The sequence below is a fragment of the Elgaria multicarinata genome, chromosome 1 (assembly GCF_023053635.1).
Source record: "Elgaria multicarinata webbii isolate HBS135686 ecotype San Diego chromosome 1, rElgMul1.1.pri, whole genome shotgun sequence".
Lineage (NCBI taxonomy): Eukaryota > Metazoa > Chordata > Lepidosauria > Squamata > Anguidae > Elgaria > Elgaria multicarinata.
Genome location: NC_086171.1, coordinates 183,528,733 through 183,556,182, shown reverse-complemented (window position 1 = coordinate 183,556,182; position 27,450 = coordinate 183,528,733). Strand labels below are relative to the sequence as shown.

At 44.4% G+C, this 27,450-nt stretch overlaps 1 protein-coding gene across 1 annotated transcript; it reads right to left on the bottom strand.

Annotated features, from left to right (window-relative positions):
- Positions 1-7,385: 7,385 nt before the first annotated feature.
- On the bottom strand, positions 7,386-21,437 carry ASIP (agouti signaling protein). Its single transcript, XM_063119947.1, has 3 exons — positions 21,251-21,437; positions 9,996-10,057; positions 7,386-8,192 (listed from the first exon to the last, which is right to left on the bottom strand). The coding sequence occupies exons 1-3, from the start codon at positions 21,408-21,410 to the stop codon at positions 8,022-8,024; spliced, it is 393 nt and encodes a 130-aa protein (XP_062976017.1). The 5' UTR covers positions 21,411-21,437; the 3' UTR covers positions 7,386-8,021.
- Between the last annotated feature and the right edge of the window lie 6,013 nt (positions 21,438-27,450).

The following is a 27,450-nucleotide window of genomic DNA, read 5'->3' as shown; positions in this document are numbered from 1 at the left end:
ATACAAAATATTGACACGGAACATTTTCATGCACAAATAAGCACATGTCAACACTAAAAGGGTAATGGATATAAATGTTGTTCCCCTTTTACTGGACTTAATATGCAACATATTAGTGTGGACCCTTTCACAATGTATTAGCATGTGGTCAATTGTTTAGAAGGCTTAATTAGACCTTGGCATGACCTCAGTGACCCCTAGATTCTTGATAGCTTATAGAACAGCCTTTGCCAACCTGGTGCTCTCCAGGTGTATTTCAGCACACCCAACCCAGCACCATGGCTGATGGATGCTGGGAGTTGTAATCCAATACATCCCGAGTGCACCCGGTTGGGGAAGGCTGTTATAGTACTTGGCTATTAGTGTGACTTTTAACTTTGAAAACCTTAAGTTCCATGTCTCTTTAATAGGGTCATGGGGATCCTATGGGATTTTCATTCAGACCGAAGTTGCTTCCAGATGAGGCTTTTGTTGTACGTTTGCCCTGCCTCATTCATGGAATTTTACTGTAAGCCCAGACATCATCAGCCAATTGTAACCCTCCTGCATTTCCTCTCCACCTCCTCCTTTACCATAGGTAATCCGTTAAAGAGGGAAAGACAGAATAGCTGTCTTGGCAGTACTTGGAGCCATGTGTCTGGAAGCACTGTAAAACATGTCACAATGGCCTGGTTCAGACAACACGCTAAACCATGCTGCTTAACCACAAAATGGTTAAGGAAATTCCCTTAACCATTTTGTGGTTTAGTAGCATGGTTTAGCATGTTGTCTGAACCAGGCCCATGTTTTCTCATTTTATGACCCCTTTCTATGTGTCTTTCGTTAACAGAAAAATATATCATTTATTTATTATTTATTGCATTTTTATACTGCCGAATAGCTGAAGCTAACGGAGATGGACCTATCTTCACAGAGAACTCTGTATCAGATTAATTCAGTAGAACTGGGGTTCAGCATCTTTCTACCACCAAAGTCAACGGACTGAGTGCATCACAGCAGTAACAAACCAAACATGATTTGTGCTAGCTGAGAATGTGGACCAAAATCCCTTTCATCATTTCCTCCAGTTGTTCTGCAGTGACTGTGTACTTTGACTTATGAACTTTCTCTACCATCATGGAAACTGACAAGTGTACTTTTCCCATTTTACACACAAGAAGTATTCTTCATGGATAAGTGCTTTATAGGTTTCCGTACTCTGTAAATGATCATGCAACATGAACCATTGCTGAGAAGTTAAATAAGGTATAAGATGGTTTCACAGTGCTGCTTGTGGGGAAGGGGAGACCCAGAAAAGTCTCCTCTTCCCCACTAACCTGGTGCCTCCACCATCCGCCACTCTTGCAAGGACGGCAGCAGTGACAGCAGGTAAGCCCCCCTCCCCCTTACCTGCTGCCGCCGCCGCCGCCCACTGCTGCCTCCGTCCTTGCGTCTTCCACTGCCACCGCCACATAAGTTTGGAAGTAGGCTGCACGGCCTACTTCCAGGCTTATGCATCGGTGGCAATGGAAGCCGCCGGGCCCAAGGATGGCAGAGGCGGATAGCAGCTAAGCCTCCCCTCCCCAGCTTCCCCACTTACCTGCTGACTCTGCGGAGGCAGTAGGTAAGGAACCCGCCGAGGGCCAGCTCTGAAGCCCATTGGCTTTGGGCCACCTCGGCCTTTGCCCGAACAACCTCGGATCCGTGATTCGGAGGTCCGAATCACCCCAATCCGCTTCGGATTTGGGGTTTGGAACTGAGACGGTGCACAGCCCTTTTCAGATCAGGAAGTGTAGGCAGCCTGGGAGACTGTAGAGCAATGGTGAGATGCGTAATAGAAGGAAAAATATAGACACCTTACAGTGGTTAGGTAAGGTCAAAGACACTACCAACATACATCCATTATAATTATAAAATGCCCTGAGAATGAGGCAGTAAAATGGTGAAACAAACACTTTCAGGAAATTTCTGAGGTTTTTCTTTTCTTACCTCCTAGAAATTAGTGGACATTTTTCTTCACATTTTGTTCACCATTTGTGTGTGTGTGTGTGTATGTGTTGGCTGCATTCCCTCCCCTCAAAGCCCTGGAGTGATGCTAGGTATATGTGGCATTGTGGAGGATGTAAAATGGGGGCTAGGTTGCCAACACAGCTGATGCTGTTGCCATTTTCAGTGGCAATGCAAAGAAACAAACAAACACAAAACTTATGGGGGGGGGAAAGAAAGAATCTATTCTATAACTCCTGCCAATGGTGATGTTTACCTGTAAGAAATTGTTGGAGAATTTCCCCTTCTGGAGAAATTCAGTGAAATTGCCCCCCCCCCCCCATTTCTCCACCCACAAATAGGGTGGAGAATTTTGAGTGGCCACTTGTGTATAGATCTAGTCCAAACTTATTACTTGCAGGTGTTTTTTTAAAAAATCTGGTGTTTTTTTAAAAAACAACAACATGGGCCTAGATTTGCACATTGCCCAACCCTGATCTAAAGATTTCCATGTTTTATTCTTTGCTAATCAACTATATAAAACTCTCATTTCCTTCTTTTAGTTTGAGAATTATATTACTTTTTTCCAAAGAACCACAACTGGCAGTTGAGACCTCACAGCTGGGCTTCTAAAATGTTTGTTGAATAAACCTTGTTACAAGGTTCCCTGCTCTTTTTAAGCTCCAAACAATTTAAAAAGCAGATTGCTGCTATTTTGCAGAATTAAATAAAAGCCCCCTTCATAGGCCTGAATAATCACTGGGTTGAGGCCAAGGTGGTTAATTTTTGCTCTGTCAACACATGCAGATTACAGACAACAGGGTGAACCTTTTGCTCCAAGAATCCAAGTTCTATTTATGCAGAATATCACTGCAAATTTGGAAACTTGAAACCTCATATCTGAATGACATCGGCTGAACCTGGCCTTCTTTATGGCATGAACAATCCCTCATCATCTCTTTCTTCCTAATTAGAGATCCTCAACCCTGTAGGCCTGTTTAAAAGTAACAGTTATGAGCATTCTAATAGAATCCAGCCTTGAAAGATTTATGGCAACTCATAAACAATGTTAAGGGAGAGCTACATGCTTTGGCGTTTTGTCTGTCACTGCTTTGACTCTCTCTTGGATTTTCTCTTTCTCTTGTAACTTCACAGAAGGCTGAACTGAGAGACCTGCCGTTCATTCCTTGTTAACATCTGGCCTTCATCTTGAGCGTTGCCCTTTTGAGGAAGGGGGGGGGGATGCATAAAAAACCCAAATGTTTCCAGGTCCACTTCACAGAGTACATGTACAACTGCTGAGCTTCTTTGTTCACTTTGTTCTCAAAGTGTGAGGGTATTTCCCTATAAGGAAGCCTAGGTTTGCATTTTGCAAGCTATTCCCAGGCCTCAGAAAGCCAAGGCATAACTGATGTGCTTCTACACAGCTTTGGGAACACATTGCAGAAAAGCAGCTCTCATATACCTAGGGGCGGGCAGTTTGAAGGGCATCTGAGTACATTCCAATTGGCTGGAGCTATTTTACACATTAGAGCAGTGATTCTCAACCTTTTTTGCTCCATTCCTCCTTTTTCAGAATATAATTTCCCCCTTCCAAAGATAGTCTAACTCAAAAGGTGCATTCCAAATAATATGCATATAATATTGAAAACCTTTTAATTTTTTCCATATTAGTCCAATTTAAAGGGGCAACGCAAAGCATGGCCCCTTTTACATTCTCAGCTCCCATGATTTGCATTACCCCTTTAAATGGGAAGCTTGAAACTTCTAGGATTGCGAGGGAGGGAGGGAAAAGAGAGCAAAGTCCTGGCTTTTGCAGACGACATGACACTTTTCCGGGATGTTTTTAATAACATGTGTTTTGTTGTTTATTCGTTCAGTCGTTTCCGACTCTTCGTGACTTCATGGACCAGCCCACACCAGAGCTTTCTGTCAGCTGTCGCCACCCCTAGCTCCCCCAAGGTCAATGACATAATCTACAGGACATCATACTTTGCTGAAAAGTGGTCCCAATTCCCCCCCTGGAACCCTAAAATTCCCCCCTAGGGGAAATTCCCCCCTTGTTGAGAACCCATGCATTAGAGAGAATGAGGTAGTATAATTTTGGATTGTATCACTACACTATGAAAAACATCTTTCATAATGTGCTGGTTAACTACTATAACTCAAAAGTGTTCTTACTATTTTGTGATGCTCTGGTAGATAATAATAATAATAATAATAATAATAATAATAATAATAATAATAATAATAATGGTATTGCTATATCTGGGGATATTTTTCTGTTGACCAATCTCTGCTTTTTGTCCGTACAATATGTTCTTTTTTAAAAAATTAATAAAAATGAGGAAGCATTCAAAATATGTTCTCCCACAGCAAACTGAAGTGATCCAGTTCAGAATTCTACCATCTTTGTGTACTATCCCGTAAGTATCTAAGAGTCCTGTTGGATTTGATAACAAAATCCATCTGTTTTAGCATGGCTGGTCTGAATCATTTTGCTACCTGAAATAGAGCAGCAAATGCCAGCCCCGCCCTGCCCTGCCCTGCCCCCACAAGAAGGTACCCAAATCTACTCAGCATTCATGTCACTTTCAATGAAAGTTTGAGGAAGGGAAGACACCAATGAGAAAGAAAAGAGAAACTTCCAAGGTGTACTAGCAAGGGGCCCAATGCATTTTGTTGAACGCTCTTTGTCAGGGTAGTGATAAACCAAAGCAACCTTCTCTATTACTTGTGATCTGTATTTTTTGTTGCAAAGTCATACAGATGATAGATACAGAAGGTTCCTTCAGCCCTATTCAGATGTTCTGAACCTGAATAGGGAAAACACATGAAGAGCACTCCAATCCCACTCTTGCCAATGGTGGCAGGCATTACTGGTATGATAAGTCAAAGTGAATGCAAAGGGGCTGTGGGGCCGCACATTTAGCTCCACCCTTGAGGCCTCAGGTCCTTCCAGCCCTTGTGCAATGTTGAATAAATGTGTTGATACACAGAAAAAAAGGCTCCCCACTGTACAAGTTATTCCTCCACACTGAGGATGAGCCACACGGCCTCAGGAGCATGGCTAAATGTATGGCCCCACGGCTCCTTTGTACCCACATTGCCCAACGGCATGCATAACACTTGCATAGGACTTCCATAGATACTCTGCGTGCATGTCTAGCTTTCTGGAGAACGGGAAATGAGAAAGGTGTCCTTTTCCCTTTCCTTCTGAAGCCTTCTCTATAATTCGAAGATGGGGGCAGGGGGCTGAGCCCAAGAAATACATCAAATCTAATATCCCACTCCATGCTACTTCAAGCTGTTAAACTCTCAAGCAAGCAAATCATCTCCCTTCCCTCTTTTTTCGAGTGGATACCATCAACATTCCTTAGATCTTGGAGATTATGCCCTTTTTTTGATCATTTGGGGTTTTTCATAAAAATTTTTGGTCAATTTTACAAACAATATCTATGGAATCCCCTGAGTAGGTAGTAAATGGTATCTTATTTTTGGCTTGCCCTGTTTTGTTTCCAAACAACCTTTGAGTTTGATGACCATACTGCCTCTAAACATAGAGGTTTCACAACTGATAATGATTGATAAAGTCATCTTCCATATCTTGTGGCAGTAGATTCCATACGCTGATTTTTATACCACATTTTGCAATATATTGTAGAATACTCTTGAACATAACATTTATTATCCTTATTAATTATGTAGCGCTTCTTCTGATCAGAGTGCTTCACATATATTAATCCAGTAGTCCTTATAATAGCCTTGTATTATTACATTCGTATTACAGATTTGGGGTGGGGGGGGGCTGACAGCTGGATAGTGGCTTGCCTAAGGTAAGGGTTCTGTGTATATAGGGATCCTGTGAAAGCATGAGAGGACTATAAATTTTATTGGGCATTTTTAAGACATTTTTCTTCCTCTCTCAAAATACTAGAACCCAAAGGTCATCCCTTGAAGCTGAATGGTGGGAGATTCAGGACAGATAAAAGTAGGATTTCTTCACACAGCGCATAGTTAAGCTATGGAATTCACTACCGCAAGATGTAGTGATGGCCACCAATTTGGATGGCTTTAAAAGGGGGTTGGAATAATTCATGGAGGAGAAGGCTACCAATGGCTACTAGTCCTGATGGTTGTGTGCTGCCTCTAGTATCTGAGGCAGTAAGCCTATATGCGCCCGTTGCTGGGTATCATGGCTGGGAGGGTGCTGTTGCACCGTGTCATGCTTTGTTGGTCCCTGGCTGACGGCTGGTTGGTCACTGTGTGAACAGAGTGCTGGACTAGATGGACCCTGGGTCTGATCCAGCATGGCTCTTCTTACGTTCTTAGAGTTCAGCATCCTGATATTCTGAACTTTCATTTCTGAAAGCTCATGTCTAAGTTTTGTCATTGCAAAGATAACCCTGAAAATGAGGATGCAGTGTCTGGTGAAATCTGCAAAGTCAGAGGGGCACTCAGTAAGATTTGCAATGGTTGGTAGTTTTGGCGGCAGCAGGTGGGGGGAGGGTAATGCATCTTCATAACACTGTACGGCTCCTAACTGGAAAAAGCAAAATACAAGAGAACTTGCTTAAGCAACTCTAGTTGCAGAACTCAACTTTTGCTGGGATAGAATTTGAATTATTTTGGTACAGAATTGATTTTTAGGGCACAGGCCCTGGCTAAAGCTAGTGATAGAGACTAACCTTGTTGCAGCGGCTAATGACAATTAAAAAAAATGGAGGAGTGTGCTTTAGGCTTTATTGCAGGGGTGGAGAACCCCTGGCCTATTGGCTAGATATGGCCCATCAGCTGGCCCATTGGCCTCTCCCCAGGCCCTGCCCACACTCCTCGGTCCTGCCGCCACAGTCCTCTTTTCCTGGCTTCTCAGCTGAGCAGCACTGGGATGCAGGAAGACCAGAGGGGTCACTTTCATCACACAGCATGGGTCACTCTCTTCTTGCATCACCAGCTCACCCTGCCCGCTACATATGGGGAGAGAAAGGGAGGGAGGTGAGAAGTTGGGTAGAGAAGTGAAGAGAGAGAGAGAGAGAGAGAGAGAGAGAGAAGTGGGGGAATGAAGGGAAGGGAAGGGAAGGGAAGAGAGAGAGAGAGAGAGAGAGAGAGAGAGAGAAAGCCCCATCACATCTAGTCAAATGCGTGGCTCCCGTTACTGTTCCCACATTGCTTTCTGAAAAAAGGAAGTAATTAGGCTCATTCAGTCCGGTAGGAGAGAGCAGCAACCAGACTTAATGAGGGGTTTTTGTGACGCAATACTGGCCAGATGGGGTGGAAGATGAGCAAGAGGCAGACAACGTCATGTGAGTAATTCACGGGTGCCCAGTAATGAGCATGCAGTAAAACACTCGTGGGATGGAGCTGAGAGAAAGAGAGAGAGAGAGAACGCAAGAGAAAGGGACAGAGAAAGAGAAGGGGGGCAGCAATAGAGAATGCTGCTTTGGCCATACCTACCACTGCCATGCAGCCACCAGAAGGTTATGCAGAAACGTATGCAGCCTTTGGACTAGAAAAAGGTCCCTGCTTTGCTTTCTCCTCTACCCTGGATAAGAGCTAACTGTATAGAACTGAACAGTAACTTGCCTGCACCTGTCCCATATCATTTTTGTTTGGCCTTTTTATTGTTAAAGGCCAACATGGCTACTCTTCTGGAATGTGCTTTTTATAGTTATGTCAGTGGCCCATATTTTTCATTCAAACCTGTAAAGGGTGGTAAAATGCTGTTTCTGAAGGGAGACATAAATCCTCCTTGACGGGCAAGATGCTTCCCTTTACCTCACTTGTAAACACCCTTTCAGACTGTCAGCCTCCATCTCACTTCCTCCCATTTCCTGTCATGCTCGCTATGGCAGTGGCTCTCTGGTTTATGACAGCATTAGCCTCATGAGACATATATCCCATAATTCATGTGGTTTCGGAGTTAAAGCCTGCCAGCCAGCCAGCCAGCATCAAAAGCTCTCGGCTTCCTTTGCAATATACACGAGACATAGAGGCCTAGAAGATACACCGAGGAGTCTAATGAGAGACAGAGTCCCAGTGGTGTTGCTGGTTTTGGTTTAGCAGTTTGGGTTCCCCATTCGGCAGTAGCAGACTGTTTGAAAGAGTCGGCAGTAACAAAAGGCACAGAAATCGCAGCAGGGGTGAGACTTGCAGCTTGCCCAGGTGGCCACACAATTTGGAGGGGGCGACGGTCTTGGTCGGGGAGGCTTTTTCTGTTGGGCCTTTTTCTGAGGAGAAAAAACACACACCAAAAAGACCAAGTGCTTAGCACGTCCTAGAAAAGCAAAAGCATAGTGTGGCAACTTATGCTTCACCAAAAAAAGGGGAAATGCGTTCCCCCCCAAAAGAGTAGAAAAGATGATACAGAACCACATAAAATTTGAATATGATAATTTAGGGTTCAATCCTATGCCTGTTTAAACAGAAAAAGGTCTTATAACTCCCAGCATGCCTGAGTCAGAAGAGGGAAAGAGGGAGGTTCTGTGAGCGGGGAGGGGAAGGGACTGGGGAGGACAGCTTATGAAGAATCCTCCTGCCTCCTTCTCTCCTGCTCCAGCTAGATGGGCGAAAGAGCCAGTCTAGCAAAAATGCAGAGTGGGAGGAGCCCGAGTTCAGAGACTGATGGGCATCCTGATAGGACTGTGCCCTAAATTTAGGCTTGCCGGGCCTGACCCCTCCAGCGGCTTTTGGTGACCAATGGGAGGTAGCCTTCTGCCTTGGAACACCCCTGGGGCAGTGCCAGAGCAAGATCAGATGGCGGGAGAGCCACGCCGACCTCACTCAGGCAGTTGCAGCTCTTCAGCTCTCTGCCCTGAGGTGGCTCCGAATCGGCGGCTGTCATATAACCAACGCAGCGTGGATTTGGAGCCACATAAAGACAACATATAGACAGTCACTGTGTCTTAATCATTTTCCCTTACACTGTTTTTGTGGTTGAAAATGCTCCCCTAAAGTTCTTTTACTCCACGGAGGAAAAGATACCAGTACCCTTATTTTCCCTCAGAAGGTGCTGAGGTGGATTTCACTGGAAATGAAGAAAAAATGTTGAAAAGCTCCTCTACGACTCAGCTGCTTTATTTATTTATTTATTTATTTATTTATTTATTTATTTATTTATTTAAAAGATTGATATCCTGCCCTTTAAAAACAAGTTGTTACACAATGCAGCAAAAAGAATCACATAACATTGAAAAACCCATAAAATCAACTTACAAAAACTTAAACATCAGTAGTAAAGCAGCACTAAAAAGAACATCAGGGACCAAACTTACCTTTGAAATGCCTGCGCAAATAATTTTAAAAAGTGATCACCTGGCACAAAATAGGTGCCATGTAATCTCCTCAGACTACAACTTCAAATTGTAGTCCAAGTAGCTGAATTGTTGTTTTTAAAATCCACCCCTAAAGATTCACAGAAATACACCTAATGTGGAGTTCTGCCCTGTGTAATACTACTTTGAACCTGACCTGACTGTTTCATAGTGTTTTTATTTATTTATTTATTTATTTATTACATTTCTATACCGCCCAATAGCCGGAGCTCTCTGGGCGGTTCACAAAAAACCATTTTTTTGCTAACATTATCTATCCCACTGATTTAAACTCGAAATACTATTGAACATACATAAGGCACAATCCTATGCATGTTTAGACAGAAGTAAGTCCCACAGCTCCAAGTATTCCTCAGCCAGCCATACTGGCTGAGGAAAGTTGAGAGTTGTAGGACATTTTTCTTGCTTAAATGTTCAAAGGATTGCACTCTTAAAATAGCAAATCCCTATCTCCAAGAAACCCTGGGATTTATAGTGAGGAGATGTGTAGGGATTTCCAAAGAAGAATTCCCAAACTACAATTCCCAGGATTCTTTGGGGAAGTCATGACAATTAAGTTCATCTAAATCAAGTATAAGCTGGTACTGAAAATATGCCCTATAAAAAACAGAAGTATAGAAGTTAGAGGTCCTACAAATCTTTGGTGCTGAAGACTTGAATTACTTTAATTCTGCTGGCATTTTGAGAACAATCACTTACCTTCATAGATTTCTTAATTTCAGCTTCTTTCCTGCTGAGCTTCAGGGATGTTTTAGTTAAATCTTTAGAGAATGAAAACAAGGAAAGTTACAGACATGCCTTTCATTTTTTTTTAAAGAATGCATCAGGACTGTGTCACATATATTTGTGGGTCCCATTATTTGGGCATAACTAGATAATAATAATAATAATAATAATAATAATAATAATAATAATAATAATAATAATAATAATTTTTTTACCCGCCTCTCCATTTGGATTGAGGCGGGGAACAACAAGTATAAAATACATAGAACTGGATTAAAAACATAGTATACATCATTAAAACACCCTAAAAACATTCTAAAAACATCCTAAAATTCCACTGGATAGCCTGCCAGAATAGATCAGTCTTTATAGCTTTCTTAAATGCTAAAAGACTGTTAAGTTGATGAGTCTCCTCTGGCAGGCCATTCCACAGTCTGGGAGCAGCAGAAGAGAAGGTCCTCTGGGTAATATTTGTCAGCCTAATTTTGGCAGACTGAAGTAGGTTCTTCCCAGAGGACCTGAGTGTGCAGGGTGGATTGTACGGGAGAAGGCGATCCTGCAGGTAGCCTGGACAAGGGACATGGAGCTGCTGACACTGCTGACCTCATTTGCCCTCTTTCTTTTAAAGCCTCACCCCAACTGGATGCCCTTCACATGTTTTAGACTACAACTCCCATCAACTGCAGCCACTTTTTATTGTGAATCAATCCTAACATTTACACTCCACCTGGGTATAAAGTGATATGAAATTGCTCCTTGCAAATTTCAACTGTTCCAGGCCAATATAATCAGGGCCAAGCTGTACAGCAGGGATGGGGAACCTCAGGCCCATGGGGAGAGCCAATGTGGTGCAGTGGCTAGAGTGTTGGACTGGGAGTCGGGAAACCCAGGTTCTAGTCCCCACTTGGCCATGGAAACCCACTGGGTAAACTTTGGGCCAGTCACAGACTCTAAGCCCAACCTTCCTCACAGGGTTGTTGTGAAGATAAAATGGAGAGGAGGATTATGTACACCGCCTTGGGTTCCTTGGAGGAAAACAAGCGGGATATAAATGCAATAATAAAATAAATAAACAAATAAAATAAATGCAGCACTCCTGAGGTCTAATCCAGACCTCTGGGGTTCCCCAGATGGGTCTGCCTCTCCCTCTGGCAACACTTCCTCTGGCCCTTTTTTTCAAGAGCTGGTTGTCACCAGTTGTTTGGTGTTTTCTCTGATTTTTTTGTTTTTCCCCATTCTAAAAGGCTGAGATGCCTCTTCTAAGGCTTAGTTATTGGCAGTAATAGCTTTAAGCTAAAATATGCTGGCATTTTGGCCCCACCCCCGTTTGCCCATCCACCAATGGAATGCGGCCCCTGAGAGCTTCTCTGAAATTGAATTTGGCCCTTGGACCGAAAGAAGTTCCACATCCTTGCTACTTGCGATGGTGGCAGACCCATTAGTTCAGAAAAAGAAAAAGGGGGAAAAAAGACCTGGATCTGCTGTCAAACCCTATAAAGTGGGCTGTGGTTTTTAAGCGCATATGGAGATAACTCCAGCCCCACTAAAAGAAAAATGGTTGAGAAGGGGGGGGGGATTCTCTTTGCGGTAGGGGAGAAGTTCCCCACTCAGCCGCTCTTTAAAATGCCACACCGTTTTCATTTTTAAAGAACCGGGTACAGCCTACGGCAGGTGATACTACTGACTCATTGTTGTGGGCATGCCTGTTCCCTCTGACATTCACATGTGCTGTCAAACTGACACGAGACACTCACATCAGTGAGACTAATTTTTATTGAGGAAATCTGATGGTAACAGGCTTAAAGCTGAATGATGGTCAGAACGCTTTAGGCTCCATGCTTCAGGCAATCACAAAGGGAATTCTTGAAAGGCTTAACAAACCGTCCTGAGGTTGCTAGTCTGAATGTAACCACACATAAGTAACTTAGGGAACATGGTGAAAGCTTAAACAAGATCACAGGCAGGGTAAAATCCCAGGGACTGGAGCCCCATGCTTTCTGCTTAGTACTGGCAACTCCGTGCCATCTGAGTATGGCAGAGAGAAAGAGATCACACACCAATCAATCCCAGCCTGCTGTATGCTGAGCTGACCCGGTAGCCATGATCACAGGGAAGGGAAATATCTCAGGCACAGGAACTCCCCTCCCCTTAGCTCCAGGGGAGCTCTCTGCCACCTGAGTCTGGCAGGAGAAAAAAATCTAACAGTCCCACCCAGTCTGCTGTACACTGAGCTGACCAAAGAAACACAATCTCAGGCACAAGAACTTCCTTACATGTAACGTTAGCTCCAGAGGAGCTCTCTGTCACCTGAGTCAGGCTACACACACACAATCCACAGCAAAAGCAAGTTCAAGACTATGAAAAGCCTTGTAGTACTTTTCATGGCACAGTCCTTAGAAATCCAGAGTCCAAATAGCAGCGCGTCCATGTGCAGAGTGCTTTCAAAGTCCCAATCAAAGATAGAATCCAAACAAGAGAAATTTCAGGCCTATTAAAAGCCACTTGACAGACAGGTCCTGACCTGTAAACCATGCCCACATGCCAACAAAACAGGACTCCACAACCTACTAAGGTCACGCTACCATCTGAGTTACTCCTCCAATAAGTAGGCCCCCACCTTTCGAAAATACTTCCAAGTTCCCAGAGAACTTTTAGAGCTTCAAGACCGCAACAGAGAGTGAAAGAGGTACTCCCATAGGAACTTCTGACAGAGACCCGCTTGCACAGACATTCCTCATAAATCTACCTACATTCAACAAGGCCTCCGGCCTTGTGGAAGACTTGTACTTATACCTAGCACTCAAGTTTGTCTCTCAGTAATCCCATGTAATTACCTGTGACCTCATGCAGAATAACAGATAATACCTCTCTGTGTTTTGAAAACAGGCACTGTAGAGCCTTGGGCTGCTTGTTCCTCTATTCTGCTTGAAGGGTGTAATTCGAAAGGCCTCGGACCCAGGAGCCTGAGCTCCTTGCAGCTGGTGCAGAGAGACCCGTGCCAGCTACCTCTCTGAGGTCGCAAAGGTGACTTCAGAGGGAAGGGAAAGGAGGCGTTCCAGTGAGTGGGCAGAGGACAGCTTATGCCATATCCCCAGGCCTCCCTGGCCTTGTTCTCCCCCCCCCCCCCCGTTGTCCCCGGTGCCTCAGTGAAAAAGCTCATCTAGTGAAAATACGAAGCTCGGCTCCACTGCACCTCCCGCTGTGCTTTGGATGGCCATTAGCCTCCAGGTTTGGAGGTTTACGGCCAGTCCCATAGGATTGCGTCCCTAATTTAATGGGCCTTTAGTCATCTGCTCACAATCAGTTCAGACCTCTGGCAAGAGCATAGCTCAGTGTGATAGAGACATGCTTTGCATGCAGAAGGTCCCAGGTTTGATCCCTGGATTCTCCAGGTAGGGGGAAGAAAGGAATCCCACCTGAAACCCTCGAGAGCTGCTGCCAGTCCGTGCCAACAATACTGGGCTAGATGGACTGTTGTTGTTTAAAATGGATACTGTTTAAAACGGGTACTGCTTTATACTGTTGTTTTTATATATTTTGATGGTTTTAAATTTTGTATACTTTTTTTTTTTAATGTCTACTGTTTTTAACTTTTGTAAACCGCTCAGAAAGCTTCGGCTATGGGGCGTTATATAAATAAAATAAATAAATAAATAAATGGACCAATGGTTTGACTCAGTGTAAGTGCCAATCTGTTCCTCTCTTGGCAGAAGAAATGAAGCAGGGGTGATGGGAGGAGAAGGGAGTGGCAGAAAGGAAATTTTTGCTCTGGCCTTTCCCATTGCTGGCATGAAGCCTGCAATGGACTGACCCCCGCTAGATTGCTTTTGGAGGTAATATCCTCCAAATTAACTTTTTAATTAGCTTTTGTAAACCACCCAGAGAGCTTCGGCTGTGGGGCGGTATATAAATGTAATAAATAACAACAACAACAACTTCAGATCAATTATGAAAAACGTATTTTGCTTAGATGCTAGGCTTTCCCAAGTTCAAATTTACTTTACTCTCAATTTGATTCATTAGTTATTTGTGAACAGCAAATGTGTTCCTATTAATATCAGCACTCTTATGAAATGCCTTCATAAAAATTAGCCTTGATGTTCCGATTGCCTTATCTCATAACTCTGTGATGTGGTGAAGTTCATATGGGTTCAGTTTGAGTAGCTCTGGAAATTTACCCTAAAGCTTTACGCTTCTTTTAAAAAACGACAGAAGCATGAGTGAGATTGTGGGGATTTGGGCTGCAAGCATAAAGACAGGTAAAGGTTTTTAACGGATTTGACTCACTCAGTATCCAATCATAGAACGAAGACTGTTGATTTTGGAAATCCACTGAGTTTAGTAGGTGTTACTTTCTAGCTCTGCTTGACCCAAATGGCTAGCATTTAAAACAAATCGTGCCCCCCCCAAAATCAAAACAAAATGACAGGGCTGGATTCACTGGGTTAAATATGCTTTAGAATTGTTGTCCAGGTAAATTGATACCTCTGATATGTTTTAATAATCTACAAATGAGTTTGTGAGGAGACTGAACCTATCCAGGGAAACTGTCTTGAAGGAACAAATAGGGCAACAGAGTTGGAAAGGGATATGGAAACAACGAGTGTTGAGAAATATGTCTGTGAGGATAAAAGAAAACTATTACAAGATTGTCTGGAGGTGGTACCTAACCCCGATAAAATAAAATAAAACAAATAAGATGAATTCAGCAACATGCTGGAGAGGTTGTCAAGAGAAAGGAACGTATTTACATATGTGGTGGGAATGTGAATTTGTACAAAAATTATGGGAAATGGTGTTTAAAGAGATAAAAGAAATTTAAGGAATGGAGATTGGAGAGACACCTATAGTGGCATTGTTATCAGTATATGGAGAATTGAATTGTAATAAAGAGACAAAAGAATTGATAACACATTTGTTAACAGCAGCAAGATTAATGATATCTAGGAACTGGAAGGTTCAAGGGGATTATCATATAGGAGACTGGTATAAAGAAATATGGGATATCGCTATTAATGATAAATTAACATGTTATATAAAAGTCAGAAGAGGAATGATAAAAATGAATGATTTTGAAGGAATATGGAAACAGTTTTTAGAATTTGTATTATTAAAGGGGAGAGGGGAAACACCTCCAGAAGAAGTAATGAGATTTTGGAAATATGAATAAGATCCCGGGTTGGGGGGAGCACTTTTATGTTAAGTATGATTATGTTAAAGAGATTTAAGTTAGAACATATGTTTATCAAATGTTTACTTTATATTACTGTGTATTATGTGGTATTGTTTTTTATCGTATTGTTTGGACATCCGGATGAAGAATGAGCCCCTTTCCCCTTGGAGATTAGGTTGTGGCATTGGGGTAACCTGATGAACTCCGCTAAGGACAGTTTGAGAAGCAGTGTGAACCACGGCTGTCTTGGCCACCAGGGCGCAATTAGTATTGCGTCGGAATTGTCCCTGCGTAATTTCACTATCACCCTGGGGATGAGAGGTATTGGGGGGAACATGTATAGCAGTTGCCCCCACCAGGTCATTTGGAAGGCGTCCCCTAGACATGCTCTTCCGTGTCCCGCCCAGTGCAGAAGCGACTGCAGATGGCGTTCTCTGAGGACGCGAAAAGGTCTATGGCAGGTTTTCCCCATGCCTGAAAAATCATAGCAAGTGCAGACTCTGCCATCTGCCACTCGTGTGTGTCTACAAAACTGCGGCTGACATCGTCCGCCAAAATATTGTCTTGGTCTGCGATATGAAGGGCCGATAAGGTCATGCTGTGCGTGATCGCCCAGTGCCAGATCTCTAGGGTCAGAGTAATCAGGTCCATTGACCTGGTTCCTCCTTGTTTGTTGATATGCCAGACTACTGCCATATTGTCTGTTCGAATATGGACCACGTGGCCTGATAAGGTCTGTTGAAAGGCGTGCAGTGCCTTCTGTACAGCCATTAACTCTAGAACGTTTATGTGTCTTTGCCTGTTGGCAGGACTCCAGCGTTCTTGGATCATCAATTCTCCGCAGTGGGCACCCCAGCCCATTAGCGATGCATCCGTTGCTATGTGCTTGGATGGAACCGGTGGTTGGAAATCTAGACCCTGCATGATGTTGGACATATCCATCCACCAGAGAAGGGTCTCTTTCACAGCTGTCGGGAGCGATAGTCTGACTTGGTGAGCATCCATTTTGTTGTCGTACTCCCGTAGGAGCCATAACTGCAAGGGCCTCATGTGGAGGCATGCCCATGGTACGACGCTCACCGTTGCTGCCACTTTGGACTTGGAAGGCTGATACATTGTGTGAGTGGTAAAGTTTGAGTGTGAGTCTCGTCAATGTGGAGGCTCTTTCCTCTGGAAGGAAAGCCCTGGAGCGAGTTGAGTCCAGAATTGCTCCAAGGAATTTTATTTTCTGGGTAGGTTGGAAAGTCGACTTCTCCTCATTGATGTATAGTCCTAGTGTGTTGAGGAGGTCGATAGTGAGGTTTGTGCTGTGAGTGGCTTCCTGTTCTGTATTTGCCACTATCAGCCAATCATCCAAATATGGGTATATCTCTACCCCACAAGTCCTGAGATGAGCGCATATGGGTGCCATGCACTTTGTAAAAACTCGTGGGGCAGTAGAAAGACCGAAGGGAAGCACCTTGAATTGGAAGGTATCCTCCCCTATGATGAACCTGAGGAAGTGGCGATGGTCGTTGTGAATCGAGACATGGAAGTAAGCATCTCTGAGGTCGATTGCCGTGAACCAATCCCCTTGAGAGAGGAAAGGCAAGATGGTTGCTGAAGAGTTCATTTGGAATTTCTTGGGTTTGATGAACTTGTTTAGTTCTCTGAGGTCCAAAATGGGTCGGAGACCCCAATCCCATTTCGGAACCGTAAAGTAATGGGAGTAGAATCCGAGTCTTAAGGCGTTTGTTGGTAATCGCTCTATGGCACCCTTTTTTAGTAATGATATGGTCTCTTGTAAGAGAGCGTCTGTAGGTGGTGAGAACCTTGCGGTTCCGAGCGGAGGGAGGGTAGCAAACTCTATTTTGTAGCCCCGAGAAATGGTGTTTAAGACCCAGGCGTCAGTGGTAATGCCCATCCATGCAGGGTAAAGAGGGGCAAGGATATCTCCAAAGAGAGGTGGGGCGGTAGTGATTGTGAGACAATCAAAGACGATGTCTTTGGGCTCTATCCGGCTTGCCCTTGTTTTGCTTAAACCGTCCAGTGAATTGTTGTCTCTTGTACTGTGCTTGGGGTTGGTATTGAGACGTACGATCTTGAGGTTGTTGTTGTCTGGGGAAAAGTTGTTGCTGGGTTCTGAACCAGCGTCTTGGGCGGAAAGCTCTTTGTGGCTGTTGTTGCCCGATCCCCATTTTCTTGGCTGTATTTTTAGCCTTTTGAATGCTTTCCATCGATTCATCGGTGGAGCAGTGGAATTTATTTATTTATTTATTTATTACATTTCTATACCGCCCAATAGCCGGAGCTGTCTGGGCGGTTCACCCATCGATAGGCCTTCGCCATCGAAAGGTAAGTCTTCAATACGGGTGCGTGCCTCTTGGGATAATCCTGCCGATCTTAACCATGCATGTCTCCGTAGTGCGATGGAGGCAACCATCGCTTTTGAAGCGCAGTCCGTAGCATGGCATGCTGTATTAAGCTCTTGTCGAGACAGTCTCATTGCCTCAGTATAGAAGACATTGGCTAGTTCCCTTTGATCATCAGGGAGATAGCCAGACAATGATGCCATTTTCTCCCAAATGAAGAGTTGGTATTTTGCCATGGTGGCTTGGTAATTATGGACTCTTAAAGACAGTGCTGCAGAAGAGTAGATTCTTCTACCTAGGCCGTCTAACCTGCGGCCTTCCTTATCTATGGGAGCGTTGTGCCTTCTTTGTGAACGTCCCTGGGAGGCTTCCACAATAATAGAATTTGGTTTTGGATGAGTAAACAGCAATGGTGATGTCTTTTCCTGTATTTTATAACAACACAGGTAAGTAGGGAATGGCGGCCGGTGTTGAGGATTCGCAATAGACGTCATCATAGACTGGATTGTTTAGTTTTTCTAACGGCTGAGACATATCGATTCCCAAGGACCTTGCCATCCTTTGTACTTGTTCAGCAAAATGTGCTAAATCTTCCGAAGGGGAGACCACATCTGAGGTTGCCACTAGATTGTCTGGTGAGGGGATGGATGGTACTGGTGATGCCTCATGTGAGGAGTCGGATTGGTAGTCCTCCTCAGACAGCGTATCCAACCTGTTTCCCGATTCACCCCTTCTGGGCAATGAATGCATCGCATGGGTCAGTACCGGGACAGTCGGTACCGATGCAGTGTTTTCCACCGTTTGTGTTGGTTGCGACAGGCGCCTCGGTTGCGACAGTTGCAGAGGCGGCGGTAGTGGCATAGCTGCGACCTGTTCTGGAGGTGGGGGACGGGAGATCGTCTCTGAAAGTGGTTGGCGGAAACGCGGGTAAGCGTGTGGACGTCCTTGAGGATAGTAATAATAGTCTTGTTCACCTCTGTGTCTCCAGTCCTCATAGTAATACGGAGGATATGGTGGAGGTGACCAATCAACGTAATGGTCACACCTTCCAGGTGGAGAACGGGAGCGTTCACCATAAACAGAGTGCTGTCGACCCGAATAAACAGAAGTAGGGGAGCGATCGTGAATGTTCCGGTACGGAGACATTGGTCGATACCGATACCTGTCGGTACCGACTGACGGGTGAGGTTCCTGCCGGTATCGAGGGGAAGAAGGGCCCCGGTTTGGTACGGCAATGTCCACAGAGGAACCTCTAATCTCTCCCTCCGAAATGGATGCTCTCAAATTTGAATCCTCCACCGGTATCGTGATGATCTGGAAGGGTGATGGTACCGGGGAATCCACAACCTCCTCAGACTGTGATGGAAGGGTCAGTACCAGTGGTGAGGTCGGTGTCGTCCGTCTCGGTATCGACAAAGTCCTCGGTATTGGGCTCATCGGTACCGGAGGGGACTTTTGTAATGAAAGCCTTGATATCGGGCTCTTAGGTACTGTAGGGGACTTCGGTAGCGAAGTTCTCGGTATCGGGCTCTTCGGTATCGATGAAGCTGGATTAGCCAATTTTTTCTTTCCATGTTTAGCCTTCAGCTTACTCTTTTTCTTTTGGGGTTCTTCTGCTCCATTGTGCTCTCTAGCCCTCTTAGAGATCTTCCTTGCTGCTTTAGTAGAAGCGGAATGAGAAGAGGCGGGGGGAACCGATAGGGCTTCACTCCGAGTAGGAGGAGGTTGGGGCACAGACTCCATTTTGTTAAGAGAGGTAGAAACTCGAGCAGGTCTCAGTTTATCTACTGCCACCAAAGCCCTTTCCCAGAGAATCGCCCGAAGGCGGTCTGAGTGGTTTTTTCTCGCTTGCCTCGAGAATCTTAAACAGAAAGCACAGGATTCCACTACATGTGCTTCCCCCAAGCACAGTAAACACAGAGAATGTCCATCTGTCTGTGAGATCTTCTGTCCACAGTTAGAACACTTCTTGAATTGTCCTATTTTTGCCATAGGCACGTAACAACTAACTAGCTAACTAACAATAAAAATTCTATATATATATATATATATATATATGTGTGTGTGTGTGTGTGTGTGTGTGTGTGTGTGTGTGTATATATATATATATATATATATATATATATATATATATATATATTAGGAAAAGGCAGAAAACTGGAGAGGAAGAAAAAGGAGGAAAAAAACAACAGTTTTTTCAGCTGAGGTAAGAGTACCTAATCGTGAAGTCTCCAAGAAAGCTGTTGACCCGCAGGCAGTTGAAGAGAACTAAGGAGTTAGTGGGGGAATCGCCGAGCATGCTCAGTGAACGGTGGGGGAGGGGTTCCCGCCCAAAAAAGGTTTTTGGCTAGTGAAGTTTCCGGAGCTGGCCCTGCGCAGGCGCAGAGCCCATAATGTGTGATTTACAGAGACCACGAAGAAGAACAATTAGTTTACCATTCAAATCTTAAGGATTTTGTTGTGAAAAAGTTCTGCGTTGATTTAAAGCCTATGTAAAGCGAGGTGATGTTTGCCCTGTCCTGGACGGGGTTGCACTCTCCCTAAAGGATCGGGTCCGTAGTTTGGGGGTGCTCTTCGATCCAGAACTGTCACTTGAGGCACAGGTGAACTCAGTGGCAAAGAGCACCTTTTATCAGCTTAGGCTGATATACCAACTGCGCCCTTATCTGGACAGTGATAGCCTAGCTACAGTTATCCATGCTCTGATAACCTCTCGTTTGGATTACTGCAATGCGTTATACGTGGGGCTGCCTTTGAAAACGGTCCGGAAGCTTCAGCTGGTACAAAACAGGGCAGCCCGTTTACTAACAGGGACTGGCTGGCGAGATCACATTACGCCAGTCCTTTTACAACTTCATTGGCTGCCAGTCCAGGTCCGGGCCCGATTCAAAGTGCTGGTATTGACATTTAAAGCCCTAAACGGTTTGGGGCCAGGTTATTTGAAGGAACGCCTCCTCCCATATGTACCTACCCGGACCTTAAGATCATCTACAGGGGCCCTTCTCCGTGAGCCCCTGCCAAAGGAAGTGAGGCAGGTGGCTACTAGGAGGAGGGCTTTCTCCGCTGTGGCACCCCGGTTGTGGAATGAGCTCCCCAGAGAGGTCCGCCTGGCGCCTACACTGTACTCCTTTCGTCGCCAGCTGAAGACCTTTTTATTCACTCAGTATTTTAACACTTAATTTTAACTTAAATTTAAATTATACTGTTTTAACTCTGTATTTTAACCTTATATCAATTTTGCTGCGTGGTTTTATCCTGGTTGTGCTTTTTATATTGTATTTTGTATTTGTATTTTTAACTTGTTGGTTGTTTTATGATGATTTTAATTTTTGTGAACCGCCCAGAGAGCTTCGGCTATTGGGCAGTATAAAAATGTAATAAATAAATAAATAAATAAATATGTTGCAATTGCAAAAATCATTAGATTTGTATCTAGTTTTCTTGAAAGTCCTTCATGTTTTGCTCCTTAGGGCGGAACTAGATTGGAAGTTGTGGCAGCTGCCAAAATCTGCCACCCTCACCTCATCCTTTTCCTCCTCCTCTTTGTCCAATCACGTCTAGCAAAATATTATGCCACACTTTTCTTTTACTACTCAGTACTGCAATGGAGGGAGAGAAGGAGACACAAGGTTTCTGCTTTCCACAGTAGTTACGTGGCTCCCAGTTCTCTCCTTTAGATTTCAAATTGTTTGTTTTTTACTGACCTACTATAGAGATGGGTTGAAGATCCGGGAGCTTGATTTTGTTATTATTCGCCATACCGTTGTCCATGTCCTGCTTTTCGTCTAATATCATGTAAGAATAGCTGACCGTAAGCAAGGTGCAGCACAGGAGGAAGCCAAGGAGAAGGTTCCTATATTCCATTCTGGGGTGGGGGAGAAAGAAAATACATCTTAATAAAGATTTGTATCTGACACAGATATCTGACATGCATATAAAGGTGGCAGCAAGCCTTCCTGACCTCCCTTCCATTTAGCTAGGATGGATAACTGCAGGTGTACGGTTAAAAAAAAAACCCAGAAGCTTCTGGATTCACCTCCACATGTGTTTGTTAGATCAAAAGAGAAAGGCACTGAAAAAAAAGAGCCCAATCTTTTCTTGCTCTGTCCTGTGGGTATTAAAAACCAGCCACTCACATTAGTGTGGGGACAAACAGACCAAAGGCTGATGGTGAAGGAAGGGAATTATTACAACAATGCAAAAATAGCAATGCATTCATATTGTTTTCATTTACTGGTGGAGCAAGTATAATATTCCTGGAAAAGTAACCAGGATTTTATCACTAAATGCCACAACATTGGGAACACCTGTAAAATGCAGTTTCATTATCAAGATCTGATTGACAAGGGGCTGTCTTCACAGTTGGCTGCCTCCCTCTGCTTTCCCTCTCCCAGGGCGTTGTTGGGTAATCCTGATACTGAGGATGGAGCGTGGGGTTTCTCAGTGGCCATCTGGATCCTGGGGCCACCCTGTCCTCTTCCTGGTGGAAGGCAGCAAATCGCTGGTCACCTTCCATCAAGCTCCACCCCCAAGTTGGCTTTGGGTTCACCACAGAGCAACACTGCATGGTGGACACGCTGTTGACGTCGCTCCCTTTGAAAAAGTCAGGGTAACTCCTTGGGCATGGCTAGATGAAGGGGGTGGAGGGGGATGATCTTGCAATATGATTATCGCGAGATCCTCCCCCTCAGTCTACATGAAGCACGTGATGTCCTGGGAGGACGAGGACATTGCGCCCACCATTTTTTGTTTTTTTAATCGAAGAAAGCACAGGAGCGCTCCTGCGCAAAAGTGAGTATTTTTTTTTTAAAAAAAACACCTCCTGATTACCCCACCCCACTCCTGATGGGCACAGAGTTCCTGAAGAGCTCCATGGCCTGTGCCCGGCTCCTCACGGTTACTCGTGAAGAGCTGGGACAAAAACGGGATAGCCGGCCACATCTCCAGCAGTCTTGGGATCATCCTGAGACTGCGGGGAAAACCATGATTAAAGGATAGGGCAATATCCCGGCACAAGGGAGGGATCATCCCTCCCTGCCCCCGGGATCCCCTGTGCGTCATGTGGTAAAGACAAGGTGCCAAGCATAAGTGTATGCAAGGGGTGTGCTGGGTGTGCCCAGGCACACTCTAATGTTTTTAGCTAGGGATGTGCTCCACTTCTAATCAGACTGGCGAATTAGAAGCGGAGCAGGGGGCTTTGCCTGCCCTTAAGGCGGAGGCGAAGAGGATTGAGGGGCCGGAGGAGCGTGGCGATCGAGGTGAAGGCGGATCCTTCACCTCAATCCGGAGCTCCGCCAGAAAGGTAAGTGGGGTTTACCGGGCCCTGCCGCTGTCGCCCATGCGGCGACAGCGGCAGGGCCCCGTAACCCCCACTGCCCTCCTCTCCCTTACCTGCCTCCGTCGGCGGTCCATCGGCGTCTTCAATGAGCCCGCGGTTCAACCAGGAAGTCTGGGCAAGCGGCCCAGACTTCCTGGTTGAACCGCGGGCTCAATTGAAGACGCCGACGGACCACGGACGGAAGCAGGTAAGGCCCCCCTCCCCCTTGGTCCCTTACCGGGCTCTGCCGCCGTCGCCGCACGGGTGGCGATGGCGGCAGGGCCCGGTAAACCTCCCGCCCTCCTCTCCTGGCCTTACCTGGCACCACTCCCCTTCACTGCGGAGCTCCGATTCGGAGCCGGAGCTCCACGGCGAAGAGGAGCGGAGTATGGGCGGAGCGGGCCGATCCGAAATTTTCGGATCGGCCCGCGGGGCGGAGTGGGGGGTCCGTGCACACCCCTATTTTTAGCAATAAGCATCTCCTCGATCCTCCCCTCACCTGCAATGGCCCTCCCAGTCAGGCATGCTGAACGTGTAGTAGGGGATTAGTGTCCACAGTATTTAACAAATAAATGAATTAAAAATGTCCTTTATGATTGCATATTCAACAAACGTTCACCTTAAAAAAAAAAAAATTCCCTGAGTGCACACCCTAATGAAATGTGTTGTGCATGCCTATGGTGCCAAGTCATATTACTTTGTTTTCTTAATGTGCTGTGTGTGTGTGCACAGACTTTCACAAACACACACATAAAGGAAACAGCATTTTTTAAAAAATACATCCTGTAATTTCTACTACACTGGAGCTCAAAAAACCCCCACCCCACCCCATCAAATCAACGCAAGTTGCTTGTGTTGAAATTAAGTTGCAACTTCTATATCAATTATTATTATTATTATTATTATTTATTTATATAGCACCATCAATGTACATGGTGCTGTACAGAGTAAAACAGTAAATAGCAAGCAAGACCCTGCCGCATAGGCTTACAATCAAGTGTTTGGAGATGTTAAGTTATAGCTACAGAACGATCTGCAGTAATTTTGCAGTCAAATAACTCTGCAGTACATTTGAGGTCTGGCACATACAATGCAGCTGAAACCTCTTGCTTATGCTTTGTGGAACGATTCATGGTGAAAAGGGACATTTTCCCCCAGAAAAAGAAGTGGACTTGAAGGAGGATTCCAAGAATAAGTGTACTTAATTGACTGCAACTCTGCTTAGGAAAGAGTATAATTTAATGTAACATTCACATGTTACACTAGATTAATATTTTTCAGGAAATAGGCCTCCTTTTATTCATTTATTTATTATTTATGAATGTGTGTGTAGTGGCTAGAGTGTTGGACTAGAAGTTCGGAGATTTGGGTTCTAGTCCCCACTCAGCCATGTAACCTCACTGGGTGACTTTGGGCCAGTCACAGACGCTCAGCCCAACCTGCTTCACATGTTTGTTGTTTTGAGGATAAAATGGAGAGGAGGAGGATTCCTCCAAGGAACTGCCTTGGGTTCCTTGGAGGAAAAAAGACAGGACATAAATGCAATAAATAAATAAATACATAAATAAAATGTTAAAATAACATCACACTGAACATAATGTATATGTTACTCCAGAAACTGAGCTTTTAAAATTACACACACACACACGCACACGCACACGCACACACACATATATTTATATATGAAATTGTTCCATTATTTCTCCATCTAGCCCTTCATGCAGCACACAAAACCGGAACAAATCCTACATATTGTAATCCATATGCATTCATTGGTAACAATCCATCACAGTCAAGTGTGTAAAAGCCGACTGAAATCAAAGTGCTTAAGGGCAATTAATTCTGTGCTGAATTGTGGCCATTAATTTGTTATAGCAATATAATGCAAAATTAATTAAATAGAACAAATTCTAATCTCAACCAAGCCCTTTTATTTTGCAAACATATCCTGAACTATGTACAGTATCTCAGGAAAACCAGACTACTACTCATTATTCATATTATTCAATGTTTCTGGATGACCTTAATCTCTAAATACAAATGGTTTAATAGTTACCTTCTCTGGAGCCGTTCCTTCATTCTAATAGATTTACAAACAGCAATTAGTCTGCTCACTGGTGCTAAACATTAATCTTAAATTGTATTAATAATCTTAAAACTTTTTAATAAAACAAAATTAAAAAACCTGCAAAGCAAAGCTTGACTGCTAGACTCCGTCCCAGGAAGCATGCAGTGAATCTGTGCTTCAGCCTGTTTACTAACATTTCACTCTTTTTGGCCCGTTTTTATGCATCTTGGAAAGTTTTCTGGCAAAATGCCACATGTTAATACAGAGCATAGCTAAGAGCAGCTGATTGATCCTGCTGAGGCCTTGTCTGGGTCTTTCTTTTTTAAAAACACACCAGTTATTAAACCAAGTGGAAATTCAATTTATTATGCAAATCCCTAATTCAGGTTCACCCTAATGATGAGCTCTTGCTGAAAACCACTTGGTCAGGGTCACAATGGCCCTGTTCAGACAACACGTTAAACTATGGTTAGGCTGTTAACCCTTTTGCAGCAAGAGTGTTTAAACTGTGGTTATTAAGCCACCATGCTTAGGGATGTTTCACATGACATGCTAAGCCATAATGTTTAGCACAAAATGCTTAACCACCATGGCTTCGCATGTTGTCTGATCAGGGTCACAGTTCAGGGTCCCTGTTCAGACAACACACTAAATTGTGATGGTTAAGCATTTTGAGCTAAACATTATAGCTTAGCATGTCACGTGAATGATGACTTAGTGTCTAATGTGTACCATTCCTAATCATGGTGGCTACCTAACCACAGTTTAAGCATGCTCACTAACCACTTGCTACAAAAGGGTTAACAGCCTAATCATGAACAGGCCCAATAGAACTCTCATAGAATCATAGAATAGCAGAGTTGGAAGGGGCCTACAAGGCCATCGAGTTCAACCCCCTGCTCAATGCAGGAATCCACCCTAAAGCATCCCTGACAGATGGTTGTCCAGCTGCCTCTTGAAGGCCTCTAGTGTGGGAGAGCCCACAACCTCCCTAGGTAACTGATTCCATTGTCGTACTGCTCTAACAGTCAGGAAGTTTTTCCTGATGTCAAGCTGGAATCTGACTTCCTTTAACTTGAGCCCGTTATTCTGTGTCCTGCACACTGGGAGGATCGAGAAGAAATCCTGGCCCTCCTCTGTGTGACAACCTTTTAAATATTTGAAGTGTGCTATCATGTCTCCCCTCAATCTTCTCTTCTCCAGGCTAAACATGCCCAGTTCTTTCAGTCTCTCTTCATAGGGCTTTGTTTCCAGACCCCTGATCATCCTGGTTGCCCTCCTCTGAACACGCTCCAGCTTGTCTGTGTCCTTCTTGAACTGTGGAGCCCAGAACTGGACGCAATACTCTAGATGAGGCCTAACCAGGGCTGAATAGAGAGGAACCAGTACCTCACGTGATTTGGAAGCTATACCTCTATTAACGGAGCCCAAAATAGCATTTGCCTTTCTTGCAGCCATATCGCACTGTTGGCTCATATTCAGCTAGTGATCTACAACAATTCCAAGATCCTTCTCGTTTGTAGTATTGCTGAGCCAAGTATCCCCCATCTTGTAACTGTGCATTTGGTTTCTATTTCCTAAATGTAGAACTTGGCATTTATCCCTATTAAATATCATCCTGTGGTTTTCAGCCCAGCACTCCAGCCTATCAAGATCACTTTGAAGTTTGTTTCTGTCTTCCAGGGTATTAGCTATCCCACCCAATTTTGTGTCATCTGCAAATTTGATAAGCGTTCCCTACACCTCCTCGTCCAAATCATTAATAAAAATGTTGAAGAGCACTGGGCCCAGGACTGAGCCCTGTGGTACCCCACTCGTTGCCTCTCCCCAGTTTGAGAAGGTTCCATTGATAAGTACTCTTTGAGTCCGATTCTGTAGCCAGTTGTGAATCTACCTAATAGTTGTTCCATCTAGCCCACTTTTAGCTAGTTTGTTAATCAGAATGTCATGTGGTACTTTGTCAAAAGCTTTGCTGAAGTCAAGATATATGACATCCACAGCATTCCCACAGTCCACAAGGGAGGTTACCCGATCAAAAAATGGTATCAAATTAGTCTGACAGGATTTGTTCCTGACAAATCCATGTTGGCTTCTAGTAATCACTGCATTGATTTCAAGGTGTTTACAGATTGACTTCTTTATAATCTGCTCCAGAATTTTCCCAGGGATGGATGTCCCTGGGATGGATGGTCTGTAGTTCTCAGGTTCCTCCTTTTTGCCCTTTTTGAAGATAGGGACGTTACCCTCCTCCAGTTGTCCGGCACCTCACCCGTCTTCCATGATTTTGCAAAGATAATAGACAACGGTTCTGAGAGTTCTTCCGCTAGCTCCTTCATTACTCTAGGATGCAGTTCATCGGGCCCTGGAGATTTGAACTCATTCAAGGAAATTAGGTGTTCTTTGACCATTTGTTTATCAATCTCAAACTGCAATCCTGCCCCCTCAACTTCTGCTTCACTTTTTCCAGGGGGGTCATAGACCCGCTTTTGGGAGAAGACTAAGGCAAAGTAGGAATTGAG